At 48.5% G+C, this 24,889-nt stretch overlaps 10 protein-coding genes across 10 annotated transcripts; 7 read left to right on the top strand and 3 right to left on the bottom strand.

Annotated features, from left to right (window-relative positions):
* Positions 1-2,364: 2,364 nt before the first annotated feature.
* Positions 2,365-3,907, top strand: N7457_000754 (putative neutral amino acid permease; the record flags this gene model as incomplete). The annotated part of the gene is made up of 4 exons (XM_057171822.1): positions 2,365-3,243; positions 3,301-3,381; positions 3,437-3,812; positions 3,867-3,907. 4 exons carry the CDS (start codon positions 2,365-2,367, stop codon positions 3,905-3,907), a joined length of 1,377 nt encoding a protein of 458 aa, XP_057035725.1.
* Positions 3,908-5,541: 1,634 nt separating this feature from the next.
* N7457_000753 (uncharacterized protein) lies at positions 5,542-6,745 on the top strand (the record flags this gene model as incomplete). Its single annotated transcript, XM_057171821.1, has 4 exons — positions 5,542-5,917; positions 6,012-6,184; positions 6,255-6,489; positions 6,570-6,745. 4 exons carry the CDS (start codon positions 5,542-5,544, stop codon positions 6,743-6,745), a joined length of 960 nt encoding a protein of 319 aa, XP_057035724.1.
* A 459-nt stretch (positions 6,746-7,204) lies between these two features.
* Positions 7,205-8,587, top strand: N7457_000752 (zinc-binding dehydrogenase; the record flags this gene model as incomplete). The annotated part of the gene is made up of 7 exons (XM_057171820.1): positions 7,205-7,243; positions 7,295-7,364; positions 7,438-7,508; positions 7,579-7,644; positions 7,695-7,869; positions 7,919-8,272; positions 8,325-8,587. 7 exons carry the CDS (start codon positions 7,205-7,207, stop codon positions 8,585-8,587), a joined length of 1,038 nt encoding a protein of 345 aa, XP_057035723.1.
* A 282-nt stretch (positions 8,588-8,869) lies between these two features.
* Positions 8,870-10,058, bottom strand: N7457_000751 (MBL fold metallo-hydrolase; the record flags this gene model as incomplete). Its single annotated transcript, XM_057171819.1, has 3 exons — positions 8,870-9,458; positions 9,516-9,656; positions 9,709-10,058. 3 exons carry the CDS (start codon positions 10,056-10,058, stop codon positions 8,870-8,872), a joined length of 1,080 nt encoding a protein of 359 aa, XP_057035722.1.
* A 485-nt stretch (positions 10,059-10,543) lies between these two features.
* On the top strand, positions 10,544-12,324 carry N7457_000750 (Major facilitator superfamily domain general substrate transporter; the record flags this gene model as incomplete). Its single annotated transcript, XM_057171818.1, has 6 exons — positions 10,544-10,798; positions 10,850-11,128; positions 11,184-11,224; positions 11,280-11,896; positions 12,040-12,248; positions 12,298-12,324. 6 exons carry the CDS (start codon positions 10,544-10,546, stop codon positions 12,322-12,324), a joined length of 1,428 nt encoding a protein of 475 aa, XP_057035721.1.
* Positions 12,325-13,160: 836 nt separating this feature from the next.
* On the bottom strand, positions 13,161-15,282 carry N7457_000749 (flavin-containing monooxygenase; the record flags this gene model as incomplete). The annotated part of the gene is made up of 5 exons (XM_057171817.1): positions 13,161-13,771; positions 13,834-14,089; positions 14,150-14,510; positions 14,569-14,810; positions 14,863-15,282. The coding sequence occupies 5 exons, from the start codon at positions 15,280-15,282 to the stop codon at positions 13,161-13,163; spliced, it is 1,890 nt and encodes a 629-aa protein (XP_057035720.1).
* Positions 15,283-16,698: 1,416 nt separating this feature from the next.
* Positions 16,699-17,811, top strand: N7457_000748 (alpha/beta hydrolase; the record flags this gene model as incomplete). Its single annotated transcript, XM_057171816.1, has 2 exons — positions 16,699-17,591; positions 17,646-17,811. 2 exons carry the CDS (start codon positions 16,699-16,701, stop codon positions 17,809-17,811), a joined length of 1,059 nt encoding a protein of 352 aa, XP_057035719.1.
* Positions 17,812-18,468: 657 nt separating this feature from the next.
* Positions 18,469-20,525, top strand: N7457_000747 (flavin-containing monooxygenase; the record flags this gene model as incomplete). Its single annotated transcript, XM_057171815.1, has 5 exons — positions 18,469-18,770; positions 18,835-19,116; positions 19,177-19,334; positions 19,391-20,008; positions 20,059-20,525. 5 exons carry the CDS (start codon positions 18,469-18,471, stop codon positions 20,523-20,525), a joined length of 1,827 nt encoding a protein of 608 aa, XP_057035718.1.
* A 1,205-nt stretch (positions 20,526-21,730) lies between these two features.
* N7457_000746 (uncharacterized protein) lies at positions 21,731-22,261 on the top strand (the record flags this gene model as incomplete). Its single annotated transcript, XM_057171814.1, has 1 exon — positions 21,731-22,261. The coding sequence occupies one exon, from the start codon at positions 21,731-21,733 to the stop codon at positions 22,259-22,261; it is 531 nt and encodes a 176-aa protein (XP_057035717.1).
* Positions 22,262-22,593: 332 nt separating this feature from the next.
* On the bottom strand, positions 22,594-24,588 carry N7457_000745 (uncharacterized protein; the record flags this gene model as incomplete). The annotated part of the gene is made up of 5 exons (XM_057171813.1): positions 22,594-23,066; positions 23,128-23,366; positions 23,422-23,934; positions 24,006-24,134; positions 24,194-24,588. The coding sequence occupies 5 exons, from the start codon at positions 24,586-24,588 to the stop codon at positions 22,594-22,596; spliced, it is 1,749 nt and encodes a 582-aa protein (XP_057035716.1).
* Positions 24,589-24,889: the final 301 nt, after the last annotated feature.

Here is a 24,889-nt window from a genome sequence, read left to right as displayed (position 1 = left end):
GGTCCAAAGGCGCCCAAATTTGTCAACCAAGGCGATTCGACTGGGATGAATTTGAGGCCCTTAATTCTAAGCACGGAGGCCATAAAGGATTTTGGACCGAAGGGGTAAATTTGTTAGCCAATCTCTCAAATGGCTAGGTGCAGCTTGCTAATGAGTGATAATAGGTGACCGGTCCGGGACCTGAAAGCTGTTATGTCGGAATCAAGGCAGCTCGAGCTGTACACCGCCCAAAAATGCATAATGTATGCCCCATCTCTTGTAGGGAGCTATATCCCTATTCTCCGTTGCATTTCTGTTAATCTTGAAACATAGGTAAGATTAGCACTCCGTTTACCGGGTGTTGAGTGGTTTACAGAGTTGGATTTTGTACACGATACAGGTGCCACTATGATGAGCATCTATAAAGAAGACATGATCACACTTCTTGGTCCCTATGGCGCAACCGTCGGTCCAAATGTACCCGTGATGAATGTGGCAAGGACAAGAACTGCATCTGGCTTCCTCACTAGGGATGTCATCGAAGTTGAAGTTACAATTCTTGATGGAAATAGACAGAGAATGACGTCTTGGAGTAGGATCCCATGCTGTCTCAACCCAGGTCACTGGACAAGCGATGGAGTACCTCGTCTAGACGGCCCAATTTTATGTGATCTGTTGTATTTGGGAACGGCACCGGCGAGCAGCTTTTTATACATCGCAACCTCGAAATCTGGGCTTGGCCTGCCAAAACTGGATCTCGTTCAACACCCACCCAGTGCGACAAACGCTCAATCTCGCCGACTGCTCCTACCAGCACCAGCAGGAGCACGGGCCATTCCAAGTGGGCAGTGGGAACCGGGGATACCAGCACCGTTAGCGATGCCAGAACGTGGACCTGAAGCTCCTCCTTGAAGGGCCAATGGTGATATATTTATATCATCCTCCCCTAATATCAACAACATTGAGCCAGCTGTTTAGCTATTAAACCTCCCGGGTATCTATTTACGTTCTCTTTTCTCCTTTCCAACTACTTGGAGCAAGTCTCCTCACTTTCTCGCCTGAGTACACATTCTTTGGATTTGCGGTTTCCTTATATCGAGCATGTTTTCAATCATATTCATGTCGCATCCGCTGTTCTGACCAGACAGTGAAGCTTGAAATTGGGAGTTACTTCGCGATAATGCTGGCACAAGGGTTTCGTGGATCATTGTAGTATGCTATGTCAAACGGGGATGGCAGTACTCAACCTTTGATATCATCTTTATCATGGAGATGTAAAAATGCAATATTGACTGACCCTGTTAGGTGACGCGCAACTACATTATGGTCAGGAATAAACACTGAAAACTCTCACCCTTTGACTTCTTCGTATGCTGAATGGGCAGCGGGCAACGATGGTGCTGATCCCACGGCCCGTGCAGATCGTCTCGCGCGGCAACACCCCCTTTCCCCCTGTTTCTCCCTTTTCTCATCTCGGATTCCTGGCCCATCAAGAACAACGAGTGTGGAGTACATCGGAGTCTTACAGGCCTGTAGAAGAGAACGTGCTAAATGTCGCATCAATGCAACTTGCCGTCTTCAACCTGACTCAAAAGCCCCACACACCCCTGCTCAACGATTTGGGCCCACAAACCAATTTCAAGCACAATTTCTCCCTGCAATATATACGAGGATTTTTACGGAGAACGGAGTAAAAAATGAGGTTAGTCCTTCGGCCCTCTCACAATCAGGTAGCTCTGTACGGAGTACGTACGAAAAATTTACAACAAAGGATGCCGTTACGCCCATGAAACCACTTTGGTATAATGGCCCGATGGTGCAATAAACTTCTGATGGAGTCAGTGCAGCTGATGCCTTCGAATTGAGACTACCTACTCCGTACTGGTCCCATCAAAGCTCTGACTGGTTTGCAAAGACAAACCCCGATGCTTTAGGCCTAATTTTGCCCCACGCCGGGTCTTGTGGACTGTGGGTCGTTCATCTAGATTGAAGAAACAGCAATATGACTGCAATATCACTTTTTCTGAACTTCGGAAACGCGTCTCCGACAGAACAAGACAGAGGCAGACTGTATTGTGTTGGCTAGTCCTGAACTCGGCTCCAAAGTAGTCCATGGCAGCGATATCGAGCATCCATAGAGATCGGTGACTATCAGGAGGTCAAGATATTGCCCGGCCTTGGTAAGTAGCGCCTTGGTGCATCGCGACTAGTGGCAAACAATGAACGCTTGCTCTACAGGGTCCACAGTTTATTACCGCCATTGGCAGGCCTCTAATTTGTGAGAACAATGTCTTTATGAGAGCTTTTCTCCCCTCGGTGCATCCTTCTGAACTTTACTTTTCCCAAGTATCTCTTGTTCCGATAGAATAGCCCAATTCATACGTCATGACTGTTGATGAGAAGGCTAGAGTGGAGGATGCGGAGGTGGGAAGCCATCAAGACTCAGGCGAAGAGTATGAGGTTTTCAAGAAAACCGAGGATGGTGTCAGCTTCCGCGGTGTCGGCTGGTTCAAGGCGTGCATTATCTTCGTGAAGGTTCTCTTTGCGACAGGTGTGTTGTCGCTGCCATCCTCGCTGTACTCTCTTGGTGCAGTGGGTGGCTCGCTCAGTATCGTTGCCTGGGGCATATTCAACACATACTCTTTCGTGATCCTTGGTAACTTCCGCAAGAAGCATCCTCATTGCCACTCTATTGCCGATATGGCTGAGGTTGCCGGTGGTTGGTTTGCAAAGGAACTCACTGGTCTACTGTTTCTCATCGGCTATGTCCTTGTCACTGGCAGCGGTATCATCGGAGTTTCGACAGCTTTGAACGCTCTCTCCCATCACTCTGCGTGCACGGTCTGGTGGTCTCTGATTGCAGCAGTGGTGATTGTTGCGACAGCTTCGGTCCGCAAGCTCCAGCATGTGGGCTGGCTCACATATGCGGGATTCATCTCGATCTATGCCGCGGTCCTGATCGTTGTCATCGGAGTCACCACACGCGACCGGCCGGCTGCCGCGCCTCAAGAGGGTCCCTATGAGCTTGGCTTTGTCGCTATCAATAATCCTGGATTTGCAGTTGGAATGGTTGCTTCCAGCACTATTTTTGTTTCCACCGCTGGTACAAGTGCCTTCATCCCAGTGATGTCGGAGATGCGAAACCCGAAAGACTACAAGAAAGCACTTTACCTGTGCATGATTATAGTCAATGCGTCTTACCTTGCTTTCAGTTTGGTTGTCTACCGCTGGTGTGGACAATGGGTGGCGAGTCCTTCATTGGGTGTAAGTAGCTCGTGCTTGGCGCCCGTTCGATATGCAATGAGCTGACCTGATGAATAGAGCGCCGGACAAACGATCAAAATGGTGTCTTACGGTGTTGCGCTGATAGGATTGGTCATGAGCGCGACAATCTACTTACATGTCAGTATTATCTTTTCTTTCGAAAATCAAGCTTGAGAGCTAACTTGCTATTTAGATTGCTGCCAAGTACATATTTGTCCGTATCTTGGCTAACACACGCCATTTACAGGCTAACACGGTCGTTCATTGGGGTACCTGGATGGCCTGTACCATCATTCTTGGTGCTCTTTCCTTCATCCTCAGCGAGACTATCCCTATCTTCAACTATCTGGTTGCGTTGATCGGGTCGGTTTGCTTCGCGCCCCTTGCCATTTGTCTTCCTGGCTTTTTGTGGCTGCACAGCAACAGCCACTACCGGAAGGGTTCCCTTCTGCAGAAGGTGGTTTATCTCCTGCACTGGGGGATGGTTCTGCTCGGACTTTTCTTCCTTGTTGGTGCGACATATGGTGTCGTCATTCAGATCATTGATGCTTACGCCACAGGGGCCATTGGTATGTTCCAGTACGCTGTTGACTTCACAACTTGAAACTTACCTCTCTTTCTAGGTGGCACTTTCAGCTGCGCTGATAACTCGAACTCGTCTTAAAGCGCCGATCCTCAGTAACGAAGAGATTTGTTTCGCCGCGCTGGAGATGAGCTCCCAACTGAATGATTATTGATATGTACTCAACAGCTGGTTTGGATGGTTATAATAACAGTGATTATGAGGGCCCATATGGCCATAATGTAATGAGCCGTCACAATGAATGGTCAGAGAATGGTATTTCTGTTTCACGTCTCGGTTAGTTGACAATTGGCCGTCCGGGCCTAAGGCAAACGCTAGTCGCTTATGTTGCCACTTGAATATATCCACTTGGCCCCGGATGGCATTCCGCGAACCTGCTCTAAACTGCATTTAGCATGTTGAGGTCTATCAAAACTTTGTTTTCTACCCGCTTCTCTCATTTCTTTTTCTTCGGGTGTTTAAAAGGATCCCCTTTCTCGCTTCCACTTGAAAGATGTCCACACTTGGCGTACTCCATAGCGCTATGTTCTGTGGAAAGACCCCATGAACAAGTCTTGATTCGATCTGAAAATCCGTGACATCCCGTGTGGATCCACCCGTGTCGGTCGATTATCAGGAACTTCCCTTGAGGACTGCCTCACCCGCAGCCTCGATGTGGGGATTGGAAAAAACCCATCCACAATGTGGTACGGAGTACCCATAACGGAGTACTCCGTGCACACAGGAGATACCGTGCAACTGCGGAAGCTGCACATTGGATCCCGCGCTGCTACAGCGGAGCTTGATTCTCACTACTCCGTAGATGGCCAAGCGATCGAGTTCTAGCCACATCGAGGTACCCATGTATTTCGGAGTGCGTTTCAGGTATAGCCTCTATCTTCATCTCACTAATCAGCACCCTTTTCGACACTTTTCCCTGTACGGAGTATGTTGTACGTATGTTGTCTGATCCCAAGGGTGGGCTGTATCGCATAACCCGGGGGGGGGGTTGTTGTTGTAGAGTTGAAGAAAACAAGGCCAAGATCAAGATGGGTCGGAAGACGAGAGGGAAACAGACAAAGAAAGGAGAAGGATAAACAAAAGAGATAGAAATCAAGTCTCAGGCCCCTGAAAACTGTTTGATATTTGATGTGGGTAGAGGCCTGAAGGATAAGGCACCAGCGGAAGCGACCATGACTCTCAACTCTCCAGAGTCGGTATTTGAGCAGCCCACCTATAGCCACCTTGGAAGTCTTGAGGGCGGTCTTTGAAAAAAGCTCGTCTTCATCACTCCCCGGATCTTACCTGAATTAAAAGTGGGAGATCAACTGCATTCGAGTGTTGACTTTAGCCCTCCGACCTCAACCGAGTCGGTACACTTAGAAAGTGCGGTTCTTATGAACCGATTGGCATCTCCGACCGACTGAAACCGAAGTGAACTTGATAAGTAACCTCCGCTGTGACAATCGAAGATCGCGGCAACAGTGCCCGAATGTCCAGGTACAATTAGCGGTTATCCTTTTCCGGAATACCGACATGGGACCTAGTTTCAACGGCAACGCCCGTCGAGGATAGCGGCGCGGGGTCGTCTCTGCCGCGTGCGATATAGGCGGGGGATAGCCTCGGATACACGCAGCTAGAGTGAGCAAGGATACACCTATAAGTGGCGCATGCAGTCCCCCGTGCAACAGCTCGAAAGTCAACTGCAATTTTACCCACTTGGAAGTTACTTGACAATGCCTATTCCCAAATACACCTATACCGGTCCAATTGACCACACCGTGGTTCCTGACCTAGCCAATGCCAAGGGTAAATCCGTGATCATCACTGGGGGCGCAAATGGCATGGGCGAGGCCATGGTGCGCGCCTTCAGTGCAGCTGGCGCATTCGTCACATTTGGCGACCTACACCCTCGTGGCGACGAGCTTGCCAAGGAATTGAATGCAGATGGCGAGAAGACTGCATTTGTCAAATGCGATATTACAGACTGGGATCAGTTGATCACACTATTTGAGACGGCCAAAGCGAAGAGTCCGCATAACAGCGTTGACGTTGTCATTGCTAATGCGGGAATCTCCCGAGCCTCGGGTGATAGTTTGTGGAATCTTGATAGTAAGTCAATCTCTACGTGGTAGTTGAAAGTTGGAGGGACAAGAATATTGACCCTGCATATCTACTACATGGAAAAGATGCTGATAATCCACAGACCCGAATGGACCTCCCACCAAGCCTAATCTCAATATCGTCCGTGTCAACATGGACGGCACATTTTACACCTGGAAACTCGCAGTCCACTATTTCAGAAAGCAGGAAGATTCCCCGGAACGTGACCGATGCTTCATCATGACTGGAAGCATGGTCGCATACATCGATTCACCGGTGAGCACATCACGAATTTCTTGGAATTTGTCCCCCCCTTCCAAGAAACCGTGACTAACCAACTTATTAGGGAAACTGGGAATATACAGCTACTAAGCATGGCCTGCGTGGCTTCATGAAGACCGTCAGACGTAGCAGCTGGGAGCAAGGAATTCGAATCAACTATGTTGCACCGTGCTGGATCAAGAGCGCTATCCGCACTAAGGAATATGAGGACTGGTTGATTGAACGTGGTGTCGAATTTGGTGAACAAGAGGACTGCGCCGGTGCCATGATGCGAATTGCCTGCGATAAATCCATCAATGGTATGTTAGTTTACTATACCGTCGTCTGGATTTTGCCATTGGACAAAGAACAAGGATGATTGATTGCTCACATTTACCAGGACGCTCGCTCATGATTACCCCAAGATCTAAAGCTAAGGAGGGATTCATGGACGTTGACAAGGAAGACTATTCCGATCCGAAAGACGAGTACTTTGCGAAAAAGCAAGCGTCGCAGTTGGTCATTATCGAAGACAAGTGGCTTGATGATTATAAAGTGAGGATATACAAAGATTGAGTCCCATTACATGGCTGACTCCTCGCAGAGACAGGGCCAAGGGCGGAGGGCATGAGCAGCTGGAGTTACAATGTTTGAACACTTTGTCCATTTTTTGGAATAGAACCTAGTTCAAAGTACTCCGCTGGCGGGTAACAACCACCTCTTCACATGTTTCGTGGGTAGTGCCTCTACCTGGATAGATGCCTACATACTCTTACGGGACATTTGATACTCCTGCATAGTTCTAGATAGTCGCTCACATCATGTCTCGGTACAGTTTAGATTAAAAGCCGACATGTCCGGCAATGTCGGTATAGTATAACCGAGTGGCAGGTCCTGATAAGTACATTTAATTGAGACGCAGCTGCTATATAGACACACAAAGCGACTAAAACCGAGACTTGAATCCTCACTAAATTATACAACATAGAACTACCCACCATGACGATTTCCACTAACTCTAGCGTCCCGTCATCCATGTATGCGTGGAGGAAACATAAAGGAAACCCCGAGCCTGTGAGTCTAGAAAGAGTATATGGGGAATCGCACTTGCTCACACTTCCACAGGTCTGGGAGGAAGTCCCTGTTCCCGAAACCCCAGAAAGAGGGTTCTTGGTAAAGCTGCTGGCTTCTGGTGGTTAGTACCTCGCAGTTATCCCTATTATCTGGCACAGCAGCTTTAAGCGATGGTATTAACACTTGCTTGTTAGTGTGCCATAGCGACCATTCGCTCCTCACGAGCGAAAAGCAACGTCCGTGGTTTCAGGATAAGTACACTCTGGTACGCACATCACACCCTCTTTTTCAAACTATCGAGGGTTTGAAATGCTGACTGGAATTTATGATTGAAGGGTCACGAAGGCTGTGGTGAGATTATTCAGATAGGTGACCAGGTGAAGGATGCTGGATTCAGAGTAGTAAGTAGGAAATGTGCTGGATGATGCCCTTAGCCTAATAAATCATACAGGGAGATCGAATCGCGACTATCGCCGTCCCTGGCTGTGGATTAGACGATTGCGCAGAGTGTTCACGGGATCTTGCTCAGCTTTGTGAGCAAGCCCATCATGCTGGTATTGGTCAAGATGGCTTCTATGCACCATATGCTGCGCTGGATATTCGAGCCGTCGTGCGGGTCCCAGACGGTTTGTCGGCACAGTCCCATATTGCGGCTTGATCTGACAAAAGCCACAGGAATTCCATCGTCTGTCGCAGCTGTTGCAACTGATGCAGTTAAAACAAGCTATCACGCTATTGTCAGGCGTGCAGAGGTTAAATCCCAGGAGACTGTATTCTTGTTCGGCCTCGGTGGGTTAGGGTTCAATGCATTGCAGATTGTTCTGCACATTGGGGCCAGGGTTATCGTTTCGGATATTCGACAGGAACGACTAGAAGAGGCTGCAAGATTCGGCGTTCCCCGAGAGGATCTAGTGCCAGCTGGGAAGTCAGTACAAGACTTTGTGCGCGAGAATGGATTACAGGGCAAGATTGACACGACTCTGGATTTCGTGGGCACGCACCAGACCTTCCAGGATGCACAAAATATTGGTGAGTATTTGATCTAGATTGGACATAAACTAGAAAGCTGATTCGTCGACAGTTCGCCGCGGAGGAAAGCTTTTGTGTGTTGGCACCCTCGATGACGAGAATATGATCGATATGAAGATTGGTATCCAGAAGCGGCTGAGCATCATCTTCACTTATGGCGGGCAAGCGAGAGATTTGAAGGAAGTTCTTGATTTGATCTCGAAGGGTGTAATTCAACCACAGACTGAAACTGCTGGCTTGAAGGACTTCCCTGTGATTTTGAAGAATCTTTGCGATGGAAAGGTCAAGGCCCGAGTTGCCTTACTGCACGAATAGGGTTGCAGCTATAGCGTCTTGTACTGAATCTATAATCTGGACCTCCCTAGACTCGGTAGTAAATTGCATCAAAGTAGATTGTGTCGTGTTAAAAGCAGAATTTGCTACCGAGACAGTGGTCACGAAGGCACTAGGCGGCGTTCTTTCATGGCAAGGTATTTGCGGTTACAATCAGCAAAAGGACGATTATTCAACGCCAAAGCGATAAAAGACACCCAATGCAGACTTCAATTTGGGTGATCATGATCGTGAACTTCATCTAGAGCATTCAAATTGAGCTAACTACAAGCCTTTCGACTTCCAAAATGGTTCGAGATCCCGGAACCAAGTCCACTTTACATTCTGAGCCCATCCCTTCTCCTTCCAGTCATTGAGAGTCGCTGGGAAGTGATCCACCGCGTCCCTCACTGTTGCATCGTGTGCAATGATGACAAATATGTTCTCGTCGCAGTCCAGTTCTTGCAAATTATCACGAGTCTTCTGTGCCAGGGGAATATCATGACCGAAGCACATCTCGTACATCGTATCTGTAGGTTTTCTCTCTCTGCTGTGCTGCAAGTCATCAAACACACTTCCAGGACAGAAAGGTACCTCACTTTGTACGTTATACGGATGTGGAGAAATCGATGCGGGCACAGGGAGATACTTCGAGGGACGGAAGATACCCGCATAATGGCAGATGTCTCCTCCCATCATAACAAAAGTAGGAGGATCAACGGTCGTTCGTGCGAGACCGCATAGATGCCCGACTGCATGACCAGGGCTATCTAATAAATAGAATGACCCATCGCCAAAATAATCCACTGCAGGGAATTTCCCAATGAGTAGGGCCTCAGGCCCATCGAATCGAATCTCGCGCAGTTTTCGGCCCCTGCAAAGCGTTAGAGGCCCGAGGGTTTCTAGTCATTCTTATGAAGTCCGGACTTACGCATAGTCGCTCTCGCGGATCGGGGACTTGGGATTGGCGGGATAACCAGGCAACATGGCATCGGAGAATCCCTGTCCCACGATCAAATCAGTACTGCTGGGGAAGCTTGAAGGGTCTCCTATATGATCCCAATGCCAGTGACTAGAGAATGATTGTTACTTTGTGGTTCATGTTTTGCTCCGAAAACAATTACCTCCAAATCACCGCGTCAATGCTTGTCCCGGGAATGCCGTTCTCTTCCAGGATATCGACCACATTCTTTGTCACTTGGATGTCATAATTCGTCGTGGGAATATATTCCGCCACTGTCGGAGCATAATTTTGATAATCCTTCCGGATCCCAAGATCAAACACAAGCTTCTGGCCGGAAGAATGTTCCACCAGGAATGTCAAGACTGGCCCAGGTTTCTTTTTCTCGACTCCAGGCACAGGAGGGCCCATGAACCGGTTGATAATAGCTGGGCCGAAATTGACAGGATTGATCAGTTTAACGCTCACCACGTCCTTGCCCGGAGGCAGCTCGATGAATGGCCGCGATGTCATGTTGGAAGTGAGTTGAAGTTGAAAATTGCCGGAGATTGTAGACTTTATGAGAGCGGACGAAGCGCGCATTCTTCCGCCAGCGATCTCGGCCGTCCCCATCGGGATTTCCAGAAGTGACTAAAGAGACTAACTGCTCTGAGACCAGATCGGCTCCTCAAATCCTTCTCTTTCTCGTATTAGCGCTTCCCCGCATTTATGCCCCCGCACTCTCGGGAGTTAGGCGCTAAGACAGCATCCTGTTCATCACGGTTCTGCCTTCCGGCTATGCTATCGGCAATCCCCCTATGGACTTTCCGTCGGTTGTCCTGTTGTGTCTACACAAAGCATGTATCCACATGGAGCTAATTGATGCCCAGGCTTTGGCGCTCCTCAGTTGTTCGGTATCATGATGTTCCCCAGAATTCTAGTATCTGTCCGGAGCATAAAAAGGGGCTGCTGGCCCTCGATGTGACAACACAACATCGCATTCCTATCACGCATTGACCATGTCAGTCAAGGAAGACATTTCGCTGGGCGTCTCGAGCGAGCACATTTCGGCTAGTGAAGAGGGAGACTTGAAGGCACTTGACAACGTTCATGGCGATGAAGCTATCAAGGTCCTCGCTGTCTACGATGGCGATCAAACTTGGACCCCCGAGGAGGAGAAAAGGCTGCGCAGAAAGATTGACTTGAAGCTTTTGCCTGTCTTGTGTGCCACCTATGCCTTTCTCTACGCCGACAAAGTTCTCCTGGGACAAGCTGTATGAAGATCGTCTGGATTTCCTTATTCCACAAGCTCATGATATCTACAGGCTCTCTTCGGCATCAAGGATGATTTGGAATTGAACACTGGAAATCGCTTTTCAATGGCTTCTTCAATCTTCTACCTTGGGTTTATTCTGGGAGCCTACCCAGTCATTGTACTGGCCCAGAGATTTCCCATTGAGCGGGTCGCTTCTCTAGCAATCATTGTCTGGGGAGCCACCTTGATCTGCACCCCCGCGTGTACTGAATTCCGCGGACTTTATGCACAACGATTTTTCCTTGGTTTCACTGAAGCTGGAATCAGCCCCATGTTTATGATGATCGTCGTATGTAACGTTCCTTCACTGGTCCTTCCAGAAGCTCGAGCTTACCACATTGCAGGGTGGATGGTACAAAAAGGATGAACAGTCTCTACGAATGGGGTATGTTTTCACATCAATCTCACACGGCTCTGGCCTCGAGCTAACTGTCCTTTAGTGCCTGGTATTCATGGACAGGTTACGTGTCCATCTTTTCGCCGCTTGTCAACTACGGACTTGGACACCTCAAGGGAAGCCTTTCCCCCTGGTTCTACATGTACTTTTTCGCCGGCGCCCTTACCATCATCTGCGGCGTTGTGATTTACTTTGTCCTCCCACCTGATCCCATTCGAGCTAGGGGCTTCAATGAGAGGGAGCGTTATATCGCAGTGGCTCGCATGAGGACCAATAACTCCGGAGTGCGAAATACGCATTTCAAAAAAGGACAAGCATTTGAGCTTTTAGCCGATGTCAAGTTTTGGCTGATATTCTTCTACGCTGTCACTAGCATGTTCGCTAACGCGCCAATCTCGACTTTCCAGGCTATCATCATCGATGGCTTTGGTTTTAATCCGCTCAACTCGTTGCTTCTCATGATACCATCTGGTGTTTATGCTGGCAGCATGATGCTTCTTATGACCTACTTGGCTTACAAATTCCCTGGCTGGCGAACATATCTCATCATTATCACCCAGTTGGTTACGATGACTGCAAGCCTTCTTCTCTGGCTTCTGCCTCGGTCGGCACTCGGTGGACTTCTTTTTCCTGCTACATTCTCCCAACATTGGGCGCTGGGTACGCAGTCTGCATGGGCCTTTTCCTTGCAAACAACGCCGGATATACTAAGCGATCATTGGCCTCCTCGGGATTGTACATTGGTTACTCCCTCGGTAAGTTACTCTCTACTGACATAGGCTACTATGACTGATCCCTATCAGGTAACTTTGCAGGACCTCAGGCATTCCGATCCGAAGATGCCCCGCATTATAACAAAGGATTTATCGTGGTTGTTATCACATCCTTTGTTGCAGCTTGCCTTATTTTGGTATACCGTATTATCTGCGCGATGGAGAATCGCCGCCGCGACAAGACGGGAACCGCCGAAGGGTTTGAGCATGCGTACGAGGATGACTTAACCGACAAGAAGGTAAGACGCTCCAGCTCCCACATTCTTCTTTCCTATTAACCGATCGCAGAACATGCAATTCCGGTATTCGCTGTGATAGGTTGTCAGATCAAGGGACCTCGGAAACTGGGCAAATAGTCGTTAGTTAATATTGTGGAATCTTTTATGTAGGAGAATTGAATATTCATTCTATTGTGATTGAGAGCATGGAGGGTTGAGACTCGGTATAACTGAACATAATTACTTCATGGCTCGTCTACACCAGCTTCCTCCCCTGGGAAGTCCCAACATACATAGATGTTTGAAACAAATCAGACCTCGATCCGAGGCATTCCAAATATAGCATTCTATTGATTTGACACTTACCAACTCATAAGATACAGCAAGTCCTTTACGAAAGATTATATTGATGTAGGTCACTGCCAAGGAAGTACCGCTTCTTTCCAGTGTTGAGCTGATTCTACATTCTTTTACAAATCAGCCTCTGTATACTCTCTAGGAGCCTGGAGGGATCCCAGCTCGGCATTTTGACTTTGAGTTTTCCCTTCGGTTGGATGAAGCGCCTGCATAGTCATATGCAACTAGTTAGACTGTAACAGGGCAATTGGACTTTGGTTGATTTATTGTTTCTGTTGAAATCGCTAGAAAAGTTCAAGGTCACTGCATGTGTAGCTTTTGGACCGACTAGGATCCTCTACAGTTTCTAGTATGTTCCCTGAGAAAAGTCGATGGGCCTCAGATCTACGGCTCTTGGGGGGCATCTAGTCCTTGATTGATCATTGAAATGGGTTAAAGGACTGGGACCAGCGGGATTTCCGTTCGTTCAAAGATGAATATATTTATCACAAGTATTGAAAATCACAAATCATCAAGCAACAGACAATCTAAACTAAGCATATCAAACCAGTGCATACTCCAAGGTATTCTAGCCCTTTATTTCGCGATCCAGGACTTGTCATTTTCGTCATTGACCTCAGGACCAGGCTTAGCAACCTGCACATACCATCCCAGATCGGCTTCCTCCCGCATCTCCCACTCAGTGAATCCGTTACCCAAAAAGCGGAATGGATTGCCGGAATTGTAAGCAATATCATAGTGTTCTGCGCGGATATCGCCAAGCAGCTTGCGGAAAAGAATGGCACTGCCCGCGAACAAATGCGTGACTCGACCATCAACTGTACCTCTCTTGTACCAGCTGCGGCAGGAGCCGGACCAAACCAAGGTCTTGTGGATTTCGTCTTGGTATTTGCCGAATGCGTCCACAGATGAGGGCTTGGGGACCATATATTTGATGTCTTCTGTTGCGATCTTCTTGATCATCTTAACAAAGTAGTCGCCCGTCCAGTTCAGTGCCTCGACCAGGGATCCGTGACCGCAGAGACAGTTGGGTCCAGCCATTGTGAAATAGTTGGGGAAATCATCGGTACCGACTGAAAGATAAGAGGTGGGCTCATCCTTCCACTTCTGGGCAAGGTTGACTCCGTTTTGTCCGACCAGAGGATATTGAGGGCACTTGGAGACATCGAATCCGGTGGCACAAACCACTAAGGTAACGCGTCAGAATTGAGTCCCATTGATAGGGGATCAACCAAGAGATTCCACTTACAAACATCGCACTCATATTCCTCTCCATCGGCAGTAACGATACCCTTCTCTGTGATCTTGGTAATCGCGCTCGAGGTAAGACTGCAATTCGGCTTCGAGAATGATTCCAGATAACCAGGGCCTGGGGTTACTCGACGACAGCCAATCTCCCACTTGGGAATGAGCTGCTCGCACAGCACGGGATCATGGTTGAGCTTCTCGGCCATCTGGGCTGTTGCGAGTCTGACAGTGTTCTCGTTGGACTCTCCCTTGATGAACTACATAGCATCGAATGTCAGTTGAGGCGACATGTGACAGGGCGTCTCTCAGGAGCTTACCAGGCGGAAGGCCTTGTTGGTACGGTGAATAATGCCTTTGCGGTATTCGCGGTGTTGGACAGGATCGCGGAAGCGCTCTTTCTCCGTATCGAAAAATTCGGGGTTTGTGTCTTCGGTCTCTCGGCCAAGGTGCTTGGAAGGAGGGACACGATAATAAACCCAGGCTGGTCCGCGAATAAAGTTGCGCACCGTGGTGCCCGGAAGTTTGGCCATCTGAGGAACGATCTGGATACCGGATGATCCATTGCCAATAACAGCAATCCGCTTGTTGGAGTAATCGAAGTCATGGTCCCATTTTGCAGAGTGCGTAACATGACCCTTGAAATCGGAAAGTCCGGCAATCTTTGGCCACGAAGGGCTCCTGTTTCGAAGATTAGCGCTACGCTTCTCTCTGATGAGGAAACCAGTTGTAAACGTACACCAAGTTGCCCTGACCTGAGATGAGAATGTCACAATACTCATCACGTTCAACACCACCGTGCTCCACAGTAATCTTCCATTTACCGGAGTTCTCTTGCCAATGAGCGGCCACAACCCGGGTGTTTAGCTGAACGTCACGATCAAGGTTCCACTTCTTTGCAGTTCTCGAGATGTAATCATGGATTGCAGGCCCACTTGAGTAAAAGCGAGGCCAGTCTGGATTAGGGTCAAACGGGAACGCCTAAGGGCGTCAGCAGAAGGTCGGAATGATAAATGCTCACGGGTCGACTTACATAAATATGAGAAGGCACATCACATTGCACACCAGGGTAGGTATTGACAAGCCACGTTCCACCGACATCGCCTCGACCCTCAAAAATCGTGTGCTCCACAAAGTCCTGAAGCTCCGGGTAGGCATGTTGGAACTTGTGCGCGAGCAACAAGCCAGAAAATCCTGCACCAATGGTGATAATCTTCAGTTTCCGAGGGTTCAATGCGTATTGCGCATTGAATGATACAGAGTGTTCTTTGTACTGGTCGCTGGCTGCGGTTTCAATACCATGCACATTCTGTTTGGCATCGATGTGGGGGGCGAAATGTGAAAGCAAGCTTTCCGGAAGGTCCTTCGCGTCTTTAGGAGTGAAGACTGCCGGGAGCTTTCCCTCCGCCACGGGGGACGCCGGGATACTTGGTGTTACAATTGACGGGGCCATTGTTATTCAAATAATAGCTTCGATGGCGATTGTCCGTGACAGGGATGAACTGTTGTGATTGAAGGAAGCTTGAAGCTGGGGAATGGTTCGACTCGGGGTATGGCAAAGCGATAGACGATCGACAGATGGAATTCCTTTAGCTGCGTTTCATTGTTGGAAGTTCCTAACTTTATACTAGAACAGAAATCTATCGGCGTTGGGGAGAATCCCCGCTATAACCCCCCCACTGGCCGTGCGGACCATCAGGGACATCTTCCGTACCGAGTGCGCAACTCATCCCGGCTCATCAGGTGCCATCGCTTCACGGAGGCAAAGGAACTACCGAAGTGCCCGTGGATGTCGCGAGGGCAGAGGGATCATAGCCGAAACACATTTTCATAGAAAGGGGCTAACGTGACACGTGCCTCCGGCAACCCGCTTTTGGAAATACCGATCTTGTCTGTTCCTGATGTTCTCTCGACAACGACGTGAGAAAAAACAATGAGAATGAAAGAAATTTCAGAGTGATCATTTGATCTCCGATCAACCTCCTTGGCAGTGCAAGTTTTCTGGTTTTCTGGTCGATAGAGCCGGGTGCGAACCACATGATTCTAATGCGGGATGAAATGCGAGATTTGTGAGGTAGGCATGCAGAATTCTACAGCTCAGCCGTGAGAAAATCACCTCTTCTTCTTTCTCAACTCGTATGTGAATCATTTTCCACCCTGGGCTTCTTTTTGCGCTCCCACAACCTGCAGCGCCGCTAGTGAACACGGCGTGAGATAGCTCTATAGTCCGCGAGCGATTGCCCAATAATATCGTATTATGTGGATGAAACCCAATTTCATTCATGAATTAACTAGATATAATGCTACAGAGCTGGCTAAACTTTGGCCGTTACTGGGGAAAGTCCTAGAAAGATCCTCGACCACAGCAAGTGTAGGCCTTTGGAAGAATGTGATCCTCTATAGGTGTATTCTAACCCGAGCATAAGGAGTACAAGGGCGGGAGGCTGGCGTGTAGTCTACGGTATTCTTATCAAATCAATCAAGCAGACGGTCTTGTCGTGAATTCCAGCGTTGGCCATCAAATCAACGTTCATGATACAAGTTCTTGCTATACTCTGGTGACTGTACCGTAGACGCACGTGCAGCTTGGTAGTCGACGCGTATTGTTTCAATATGATCCCCGGCAACCAACGCTGGTGTATAGAAAGTACTATACGCCAGCGCCGGTACCCAAAGCCGAGAGGACTAGTAGGCTCGGCAGTGATCTAGCGAGTTTCATAGTTATCATCATCAATCCAAGGTCTTGTGCAAAGTTTGACTTAGGTTTTCAGGCTACGCGTGAATCGATGAAACACTCAAAAACATACCTAGGTAGTCAAGCAACGTGAGGAACAACGCACTGCCCTTTTCTCCAAACTCTTATCGCAATATGTGTGACTTTTCGCAATATGGTATCCCCAGCGAGGAGTGGCTGAAGGTGGAGGCTACTTTGCCGGCTGCAAAGGAGCAGAGTTTATCTGAGCTCAAGCGAACAGCCAACGAGGGTAGAGAAGCCATGGCGCAGAGGGAAATGATCGAGCTTTCCAAGCGCGTATCAATGCAAGACCACGAAATTCCCAGCCGCGATGACCACAAATTGGAGGCGAGGAGCTATCGTCCACTGACTGCCCCACCCACGGAGAACCTCCCTGTTTACATACACTTCCATGGGGGTGGATTCCTTTTTGGCACCTTAAGTTCAGAAGACGCGATATGCGCTCGGCTTGCCATCAGTGCCCGTGTCGTTGTCGTCAATGTCAATTACCGTCATACTCCTGAGTATACATACCCGACTGCGTGGAATGATGCAGAAGACGGGTTTATTTGGGTCTGTGACAACGCTACTCTGTTCAACGGTGATCGAGACCAAATCGTCGTCGGTGGGATATCAGCTGGCGCATGGGTCGCCGCGGCCCTGACACAGACAGCATTAAGATCGGAGCTCCGAGTTTCGTCAACACCCGCTATTCGTGGACAAGTCTTGATGATTCCTTGTTTAGTCTACACGAAGTGCTACGCATCCCAATTACACCAGATGAAGGATCTTAGTATATCTTCATATCGCCAAAATGAGAACGCGCCAATCCTGAATTTGCGCAGGAAACAGCTGTTTGGTGATCTCCTCAAGGTACAAGATCCAGATCCAGCCGACAAACGGCTGAATCCAGCGCATTTATCTTCTGAAGATGCGAAGAGAATGCCACCGACTACGCTTGGAATTGCAGGTTATGACCCGCTGCGAGATGAAGGACTGCTATACGGCAAGCTGTTGGCTGAAAATGGGTAAGTAGGCCCCCGATCATGTCCATCCTCTAGCTCTCATTGATTTAATTATAGGGTGCCAACCAATGTGAATGTTTTCAAGGGTGTGCCGCATGGATTCCGACGATTCGGAGAGAGACTATCGGTTTGCAAGCAATGGGATCATGTCATGGAAAGTGGTATTCAGTGGGCTCTGGCCAACCCGACTGCTTCCAAAGAGTTTAAGATTCAGGAATATTAGATGCATTTTTGCGTGGTCAATACTCGCAAGATCAGGATTTCCACTGGTAAATACATGGAATTTGAATATCTGGAATTCAGGAAAGACCTGGAGTAACAGCTTAGTTGAAACTCGAGAATGATGACTCTGTTCCCCAACAATCTCGGAGGTCATTAGTCCGACATTCTGAGTCGGGACAAAAGGTCAGGCCACACTGTGAATTTCGTGTTAACACTCCAGCGACCGTGTCCCTCCGATTAGATGACATGCCTCAGCTTTGGTCATTCTTCCTTCCGCTTCTGTCTGCTTCGTGCTTCTCCAGTTTCTCCACAATCCGATGTGGGGTATGGGGTATACGAGCCGATGTCGCACCAAAGATTCGGCTATCGTCCCCGGTCGTCCCAATCTGGACAACCGAAGCAGCTTGCGTAGTCATGTCCCGGAACTATCGCGTCTCGCGTGGTTTGTTGCTACGGGTCAATGAGTCGAAGCCGGAGATTCGGCAAGTGTACCCCTGCAATATTTCAAGGGAACAACATTATTTATGACTATGGCCGCGCCATGCTTGCTGCTCGTATACTTCGGTGAAAACGAAACAAACATAAACACGCGATCGGAATATAGTCTCAAGCTATCACTCACACAAGATCATCTACAGCGTTGTGTTTACTTCCAACCATGGCACCACCCGCAGCAATTATAGAGCCAGCGGCTCCAGTAACGAGTATCTCGGGTCCGCAGAAGGGCGTTGACGGTGTCAAAGACCCCAAAAGCGCTTCTCACAATTCTCTGGATCCAAACTATACAATCATCGAGAAGCCCATTGGCACCCGACGACCGATTCGCGTCATTTGCCTTGGGGCGGGGTACTCCGGTCTTATGATGGGTATTGTGTTCAATGAGCGCATGAAGAATGCCAATGCAGACTTTGTTATTTACGAACGAAATGCAGACCTGGGAGGAACCTGGTATGAGAACCGGTAAGTTGAATTATCCCTCGCGCTCAGGACGACGATCTAATTTTGCTTGACATGTTCACTATAGATATCCCGGCTGTCAATGCGATATTCCAGCGCACAATTATTCTTATAGCTTCGCTGCCAACCCGCAGTGGCCGAATTACTACGCGACGTCGGAGCAAATCCATTCATACATGAAAGATGTGGCCAAGCAATACGAAGTCGAGAAATACATTCGCCTCCAGCATTCGGTCGAATCTGCCCTGTGGAACGAGGATAAGGGAAAGTGGGACCTCAAGATCAGGACTGGCTCTACCTCATTCAGTGATGAGTGCGATGTTTTCATCAATGCCAGCGGCGTGTTGAAGTATGCATCCCTATTCTTTCAATTTTCTTTTTCATATTGGTGCTGATTGAATGACTGCAGCAACTGGAAATGGCCCACAATTGAAGGATTGGAGAGTTTCAAAGGAAAGCTCATTCATTCGGCACACTGGGACTCCAGCTACGACTTCACCGGGAAGCGCGTTGCCTGTATCGGAATCGGATCTTCTGGTATCCAGATTGTCCCTAAGCTTGCCCAAGGTACCTTCATATCTACCCTCTAGGATGCATCTGTACCAGGTAACTGACATTGCCAGTCGTTGGGAACATGGATTGCTACGTACGCAGCCAGACATGGATCAGTCCAGCTCCCGGAATCAACGAGCCGACAGCAAAGGATCCGGAAATGGACGAGCATTACAATTTCTCTGAGAGTACTCTGGAGCTATTCAAGGATCCTGAAGTACTTCGTGAATATCGTGTTGCCATTATGAACCGACGAGCAGAAAACTACAACCGGGTGATTTCTGAGTGCGACCTTCAAAAGCAAGCTCAGGATCTCTTCCGAAAGTCCATGATCGACCGTTTGGGTGATAGTGAGAAGGGCAAACGTGCAGCTGAACTTTTAGTACCAAGCTTCCCAGTTGGTTGCCGTCGCCAAACACCGGGACCCGGTTTTCTGGAGGCATTGATTCAAGATAATATTGAGTTGAGATGGGATGATATCTCGAAAATCACCGAGCGTGGTATTCAGACACGCAGCGGCGTTGAGTTTGAATATGATGTTATTGTCTGCGCAACCGGCTTTGACACTTCATTCAAGCCTGCATTCCCATTGGTGGGCCGCAATGGAATTAATATGGCTGAGAAGTGGGAAAAAGATGTTCCAAAAGCATACATGGGCATGTGTGTGCCAGACTTCCCCAACTACTTCTGTATGTTTCTTTTTCATCTTGACATTGTGATTGATTTACTAACAATTCAGGCTTTGTCGGACCCAATTCACCGCTTGCAAATGGGTCCCTGATCCTTGGAATCCAAGCAACTGCCGCGTATATTTACAAGTGGATGGAAAAGCTCCAAACAGAGGGGGTTCGCAGCTTCGAAGTCGACGACGATGTCAACGAAGAGTATAATCAACATGTGCAGAAATACCTCGAACGCACAGTCTGGACTGGAAACTGTCGCAGTTGGTACAAACGCGGCACTGTTGACGGCCCAGTTATTGCCATCTACGGCGGATCCATCTTCCATCTCTTGGAGGCCATGAAGAACCCGCGTTGGGAGGACTTCAAAATGGACCGAACGCCTGAGACAAAGACTAACCGGTTCGCGTATCTGGGAGATGGAACAACTTTGAGGGAAACTAAGGGAGGTTCTATCGGAGCCACGCAGACCATCGACTTTGACGAGTTCTGGAACCTGTTTGTTCTTCCACAAGTGCACGATTAGTGGCTTTGTTGAGAAAGATGTACATACTATCATGTTTCCTTCTATCTTCCGTCCCTTTTTATTAGATCATATGCCTTTCATGAATGTGAATATAATCGTTTTGTTCATCTCTACTTCCCCGATAGCAGACTATGGCTTTCGTTTCGAATACCGAAGGAGAAACAACATTGCGTTGTTTAACCTCTGATCTTCAGTCTCCATCTTAAAGCAGGGTTATTCGTAGCTAGCGGAATCTATTCCGCTAGCTATTCCTTCCCTCCAGGTATAATCAGATATCTTCTATCACCTGACATGGGTGTAGTGTAGAGCTATGATGTTAGCAAGAGTCAATCAGAGAATTGAGATGGGCCCTTAGGGCTGCTCGCTACATTTCACTGCAATGGGTTGAAACTCGTCTCCGCAATTTATGGGGGTCAAAATGCTCAGTAATAACCGGAGAGAAGGAAGTTGATGCAAATAGCCGATACATGGGGTATTTGCGTGCATACATGGCGATACCCCGGGCCTCTACCGAACCCCCCCCCCTCGCAAGAAGAAATGAACACCTCTGACTCCCCAGTCTTAGCATCTTGACATACCCCAACCCGACTTACTTTCACATTAAGCCTTGTACTTCATAGTATGTTATATATCGTATGTCCTGTTCAGGATGCCAAGTTACTCAGTCGCCGATGCGGATACAGTGCAAATGCCGGTCAAGGCCGTGACAAGTATATATATTTCTATATGGGGAGACATCCTACCATGATCAACTCAACAGCGCACCTCAAACAACCAGAAATCGTGGAACATCTCCTTGCATAACAAGCCCACTGTCAGTAGCCATGAAATCCCTTGCAGGGTTATTGCTGCTGTCTCTTATTCCTCCTTCATTGTCCGTTCCTGCACTTGGTCGTCACTCACAAAATGAGTTCGTCCAAAAGGAACAGCCTTTGATCAAGCTGAAGCCTCAACAAACATCGTCTCGAGAGCTTCTGAGCCTTGATGGTCTGTAGAAATTCACTCTCTCGTCCAATGCCAGCGACACAACCTAGCCCTGGACAGGGCCATTTCCCAAGGGTGGGTCTAAACATCGGCTTGCTGGGGCTTTCCGGCGAATCCCCAGAAACCTTTACTCCAGATGCTATCAACAATAAAACTCAAGCACCGCACGAGAAACTCATCTGGGAGCTATTAGCCGAGATAAGAACCACGCCTACATTGTCATGCGGTCGATTGCCAATGAACCTGCATCTCACAAAAATGGCGCCCGCGAATACTTCGAGCCGCTAGCCAAGTTGACCCATGAACTTGACCCAACTCATCCTATCACATTCGCCAACGTCATGACGGCAGCATACAAGATAGATCGAATCGCCGACTTGTTTGATGTTAGTTGTCTCAGCCGGTACTTTGGGTGGTATTCCCAAACAGGTGACCCCGCAGAAGCGGAGGCCGCGCTGAAGGAGGAGCTGCATGGCTGGGAAGAGAAATTCAACAGGCCGATTATCATGACCGAGTACGGCGCTGACACAATTGCGGGTCTTCACTCCAGCCTGGCTCTGCCTTGGAGCGAGGAATTCCAGACTCAACTGCTTGACATGTATCATCGAGTGTTTGACAGTGTCGAGTCGATGGCAGGCGAGCAGGTTTGGAACTTTGCTGACTTCCAGACGACTGTGGCTACTATGCGGGTGGATGGTAATAAAAAAATGTGTCTTCACCAGGGACCGGAAGCCAAAAATGGCTGCACCTGAATCGATGGCGCGGTGGACAAATCTTGACGCAAGTCATTAAGGTGGCATTGCCAAATGTTTGTCGACTGAGGTATAGATACGAGCATATAAGAATGTAGGATCATCGACTGTGACAAATATCCATCCAACCCCAATGTTCCCAGTTCTAGGTAGAATAATTCAAAGCACATTTGCAATAAAAGAGATATTGGTATCATATTGTGACATATCGGAAGTAAACATATCCATGCATCAGAACTTGAAGCATTACCGTGCTAAGAAAACTCATTGATACATGAAAGATATCTTTATCACTGTGAATCAACGTGATTATCATGCAAGACACTCCGAACTCAGGCGGAAGATGCATCAACGGACTCCCGAGGCTGAGCGACTGAATTCGATCGCCTTTCATCGCCACCTTTGTGACGTCCAATACCAACCATCTGGCCCATTTCTCTCCAGAAGCTAGAAGGTGGGTCCAGGAAGCTGTCCTCATAGGCGTCGATCAAGGGCCGTTCCCAGACAAGGTCCGCCTCGTGAGCCTTGACAAACTTGGTTTTCTTGATGACTTTCCAGATAATAAAGAGAGGAGGGATGACGATTTGCATGGTATAGTTCGACCAGAATTTGGAGACCGACCAGGGCTTATATGCAGGATATCCGTAGACGATGGTCACAATAATCATCCAAACTAATCCCATGTAGGCACAGTATGGTTGGAGCCATCCGAAATATGAGAAGGATCTGCGGTCGATGCCTTGCGCCTTGCAAGCGCGGTGGAAGAAGATGTACGTCAGAGAGATGACGATATAATTGATGAGCCCTGAGTTATCTGGTCAGTGATCGCCTTTCTAGTTGTGTCGGAGTGAATCATGGCTCCTTACCTCCAGCAGTAACGAGACTGGCAAACCAGGTGATGACGACTGACGAACTGCTGGAACATTGCAAAAAGGAGAGCATGGGGAAGATCATCACGATCATGAAGCAATATATGGGAACACCGTTGCGTGTAGTGCGGGTGAGAACTCTGGGCGCTCTTCCTTCTAGCGCCAGGCCATACAGAGTACGGATAGCACAGTAAGTATAGGTATTTCCAGCAGAGAAGATCGAGGTCAAGAGGAGACTGAAAGAGTACTGTCAGCATATATTCAATGAAAGCACTTTTTGATAGCACTCACGCGTTGATGATCGAAGGGAAAATTGAAATACCCAGGTTTCGCATGCCAATGACATATGGCGAGGCCGAGGCCGAACCAGACGAACCGCCCAGTACCACCTTCTCCAGTTCTGGGTCATTTGCAGCGCAAACAATGCCTACAGCCAATGCGCCACCGATGAAGAAAAGACCGAATCGAATATAGACCGTCTTGAACGCATTCTTGATATAAACGCGGGGACGCTTTGCTTCAGCTGCGACCATGGATATGTACTCAGGGCCCACAACTGCAAAGCAGGCCGACCAGAGGGACCCTAAAAAGCCTTCGAAACGACCAAGGGCGCCGCCATCCAGATACTCCATGAAAGAGCCTGGGCTGTTCCAGTGGCGGAAACCGTAAGCATCATGGGCCGGGTTTCCACCAACCATTGTGATGAAGGTAAAGAAGAACAGGGAGAAAATCAGAATGACCTTTCCACTGGACAACCAAAACTCGGCTTCACCGTAAGCCTTCACGGCCAGAATATTAAGAAATCTGCGCAAACGTCAGTACTTCGGTAAAAGTTCGATCATAGGCAAATAGCATAGTGGTAGATGAGTGCTTACCCATAGACGATTATAATTCCAGCGCAGAGTCCCGCAACTGGGCCGGGCTCAGTAACCGTCGAACTCCAGAAAGACACCACAAGGGTGAAAGCTGAGATTTCAAAAGGAATCAAAAGAGCCTCATAGAAGCTACAATGGGTGTTAGCGAAGATAAAGAGGATTCCGGCAACGCCATAAAGAAAACGGACAAAAAGTTCCAACCAACCATGAACCCAAGAGCATCGTCGACCCATTTTCCGGCCAAGCGAATGAACCCACCGCTGACAGGGAATGCAGTGGTCATCTCAGCGATGCAGTTATTCACCATAGCCAAAAAAATACTTTGGACGGTAAACGCGATAAACAAGCTGCCAGGCCCACCATTGTAAAGACCCGTGCCGATGCTCACGAAAAGGGCCGTGCCAATAGAGCCGCCAATGGCGATGAGCTGAATCTGACGATTTCCCAGATGACGCTGAAGATTGTCTGCATTTTGAGCCATCACACCTTCTTGTACATCACGAGGTCCGCCCTCATTCTTGAGCCCGAGTGTGCCCAGCACACTGACACTCCTCTCTTTGTGTTTTTCGCCTAAGCTCGTCATTCTGTTTTCATTCCTGGGTTGATTTGATGATACGGTGCAGTCAACACGTGGGCAATAAGTTGTCGCTTAATCTATTTCTGGGGCATGGGCTCTGCAATTGTTCCGAGTGGGCTTCAATCTGGGAGCGGGTCTTCTACAAGTCGGACGGGTTTGATCGCGAGGGTTTGGAGGTTGAATCGATCGCGTTGTGGGCAGTGATATCGCTATGGATATTGAAGTCCAGATGGCCGAATCTCCGGAAACGTCGAGTTTCCAGGGCCGTAGAATATTGGGTGAATTCAGGACAAGAGTTCATGAAGCA

This window comes from Penicillium paradoxum (genome assembly GCF_028828445.1).
Source record: "Penicillium paradoxum strain IBT 22861 chromosome Unknown utg000002l_segment0_segment0, whole genome shotgun sequence".
In the NCBI taxonomy this organism is placed as follows: Eukaryota; Fungi; Ascomycota; class Eurotiomycetes; order Eurotiales; family Aspergillaceae; genus Penicillium; species Penicillium paradoxum.
This window is presented reverse-complemented; position numbering and strand designations above follow the sequence as displayed.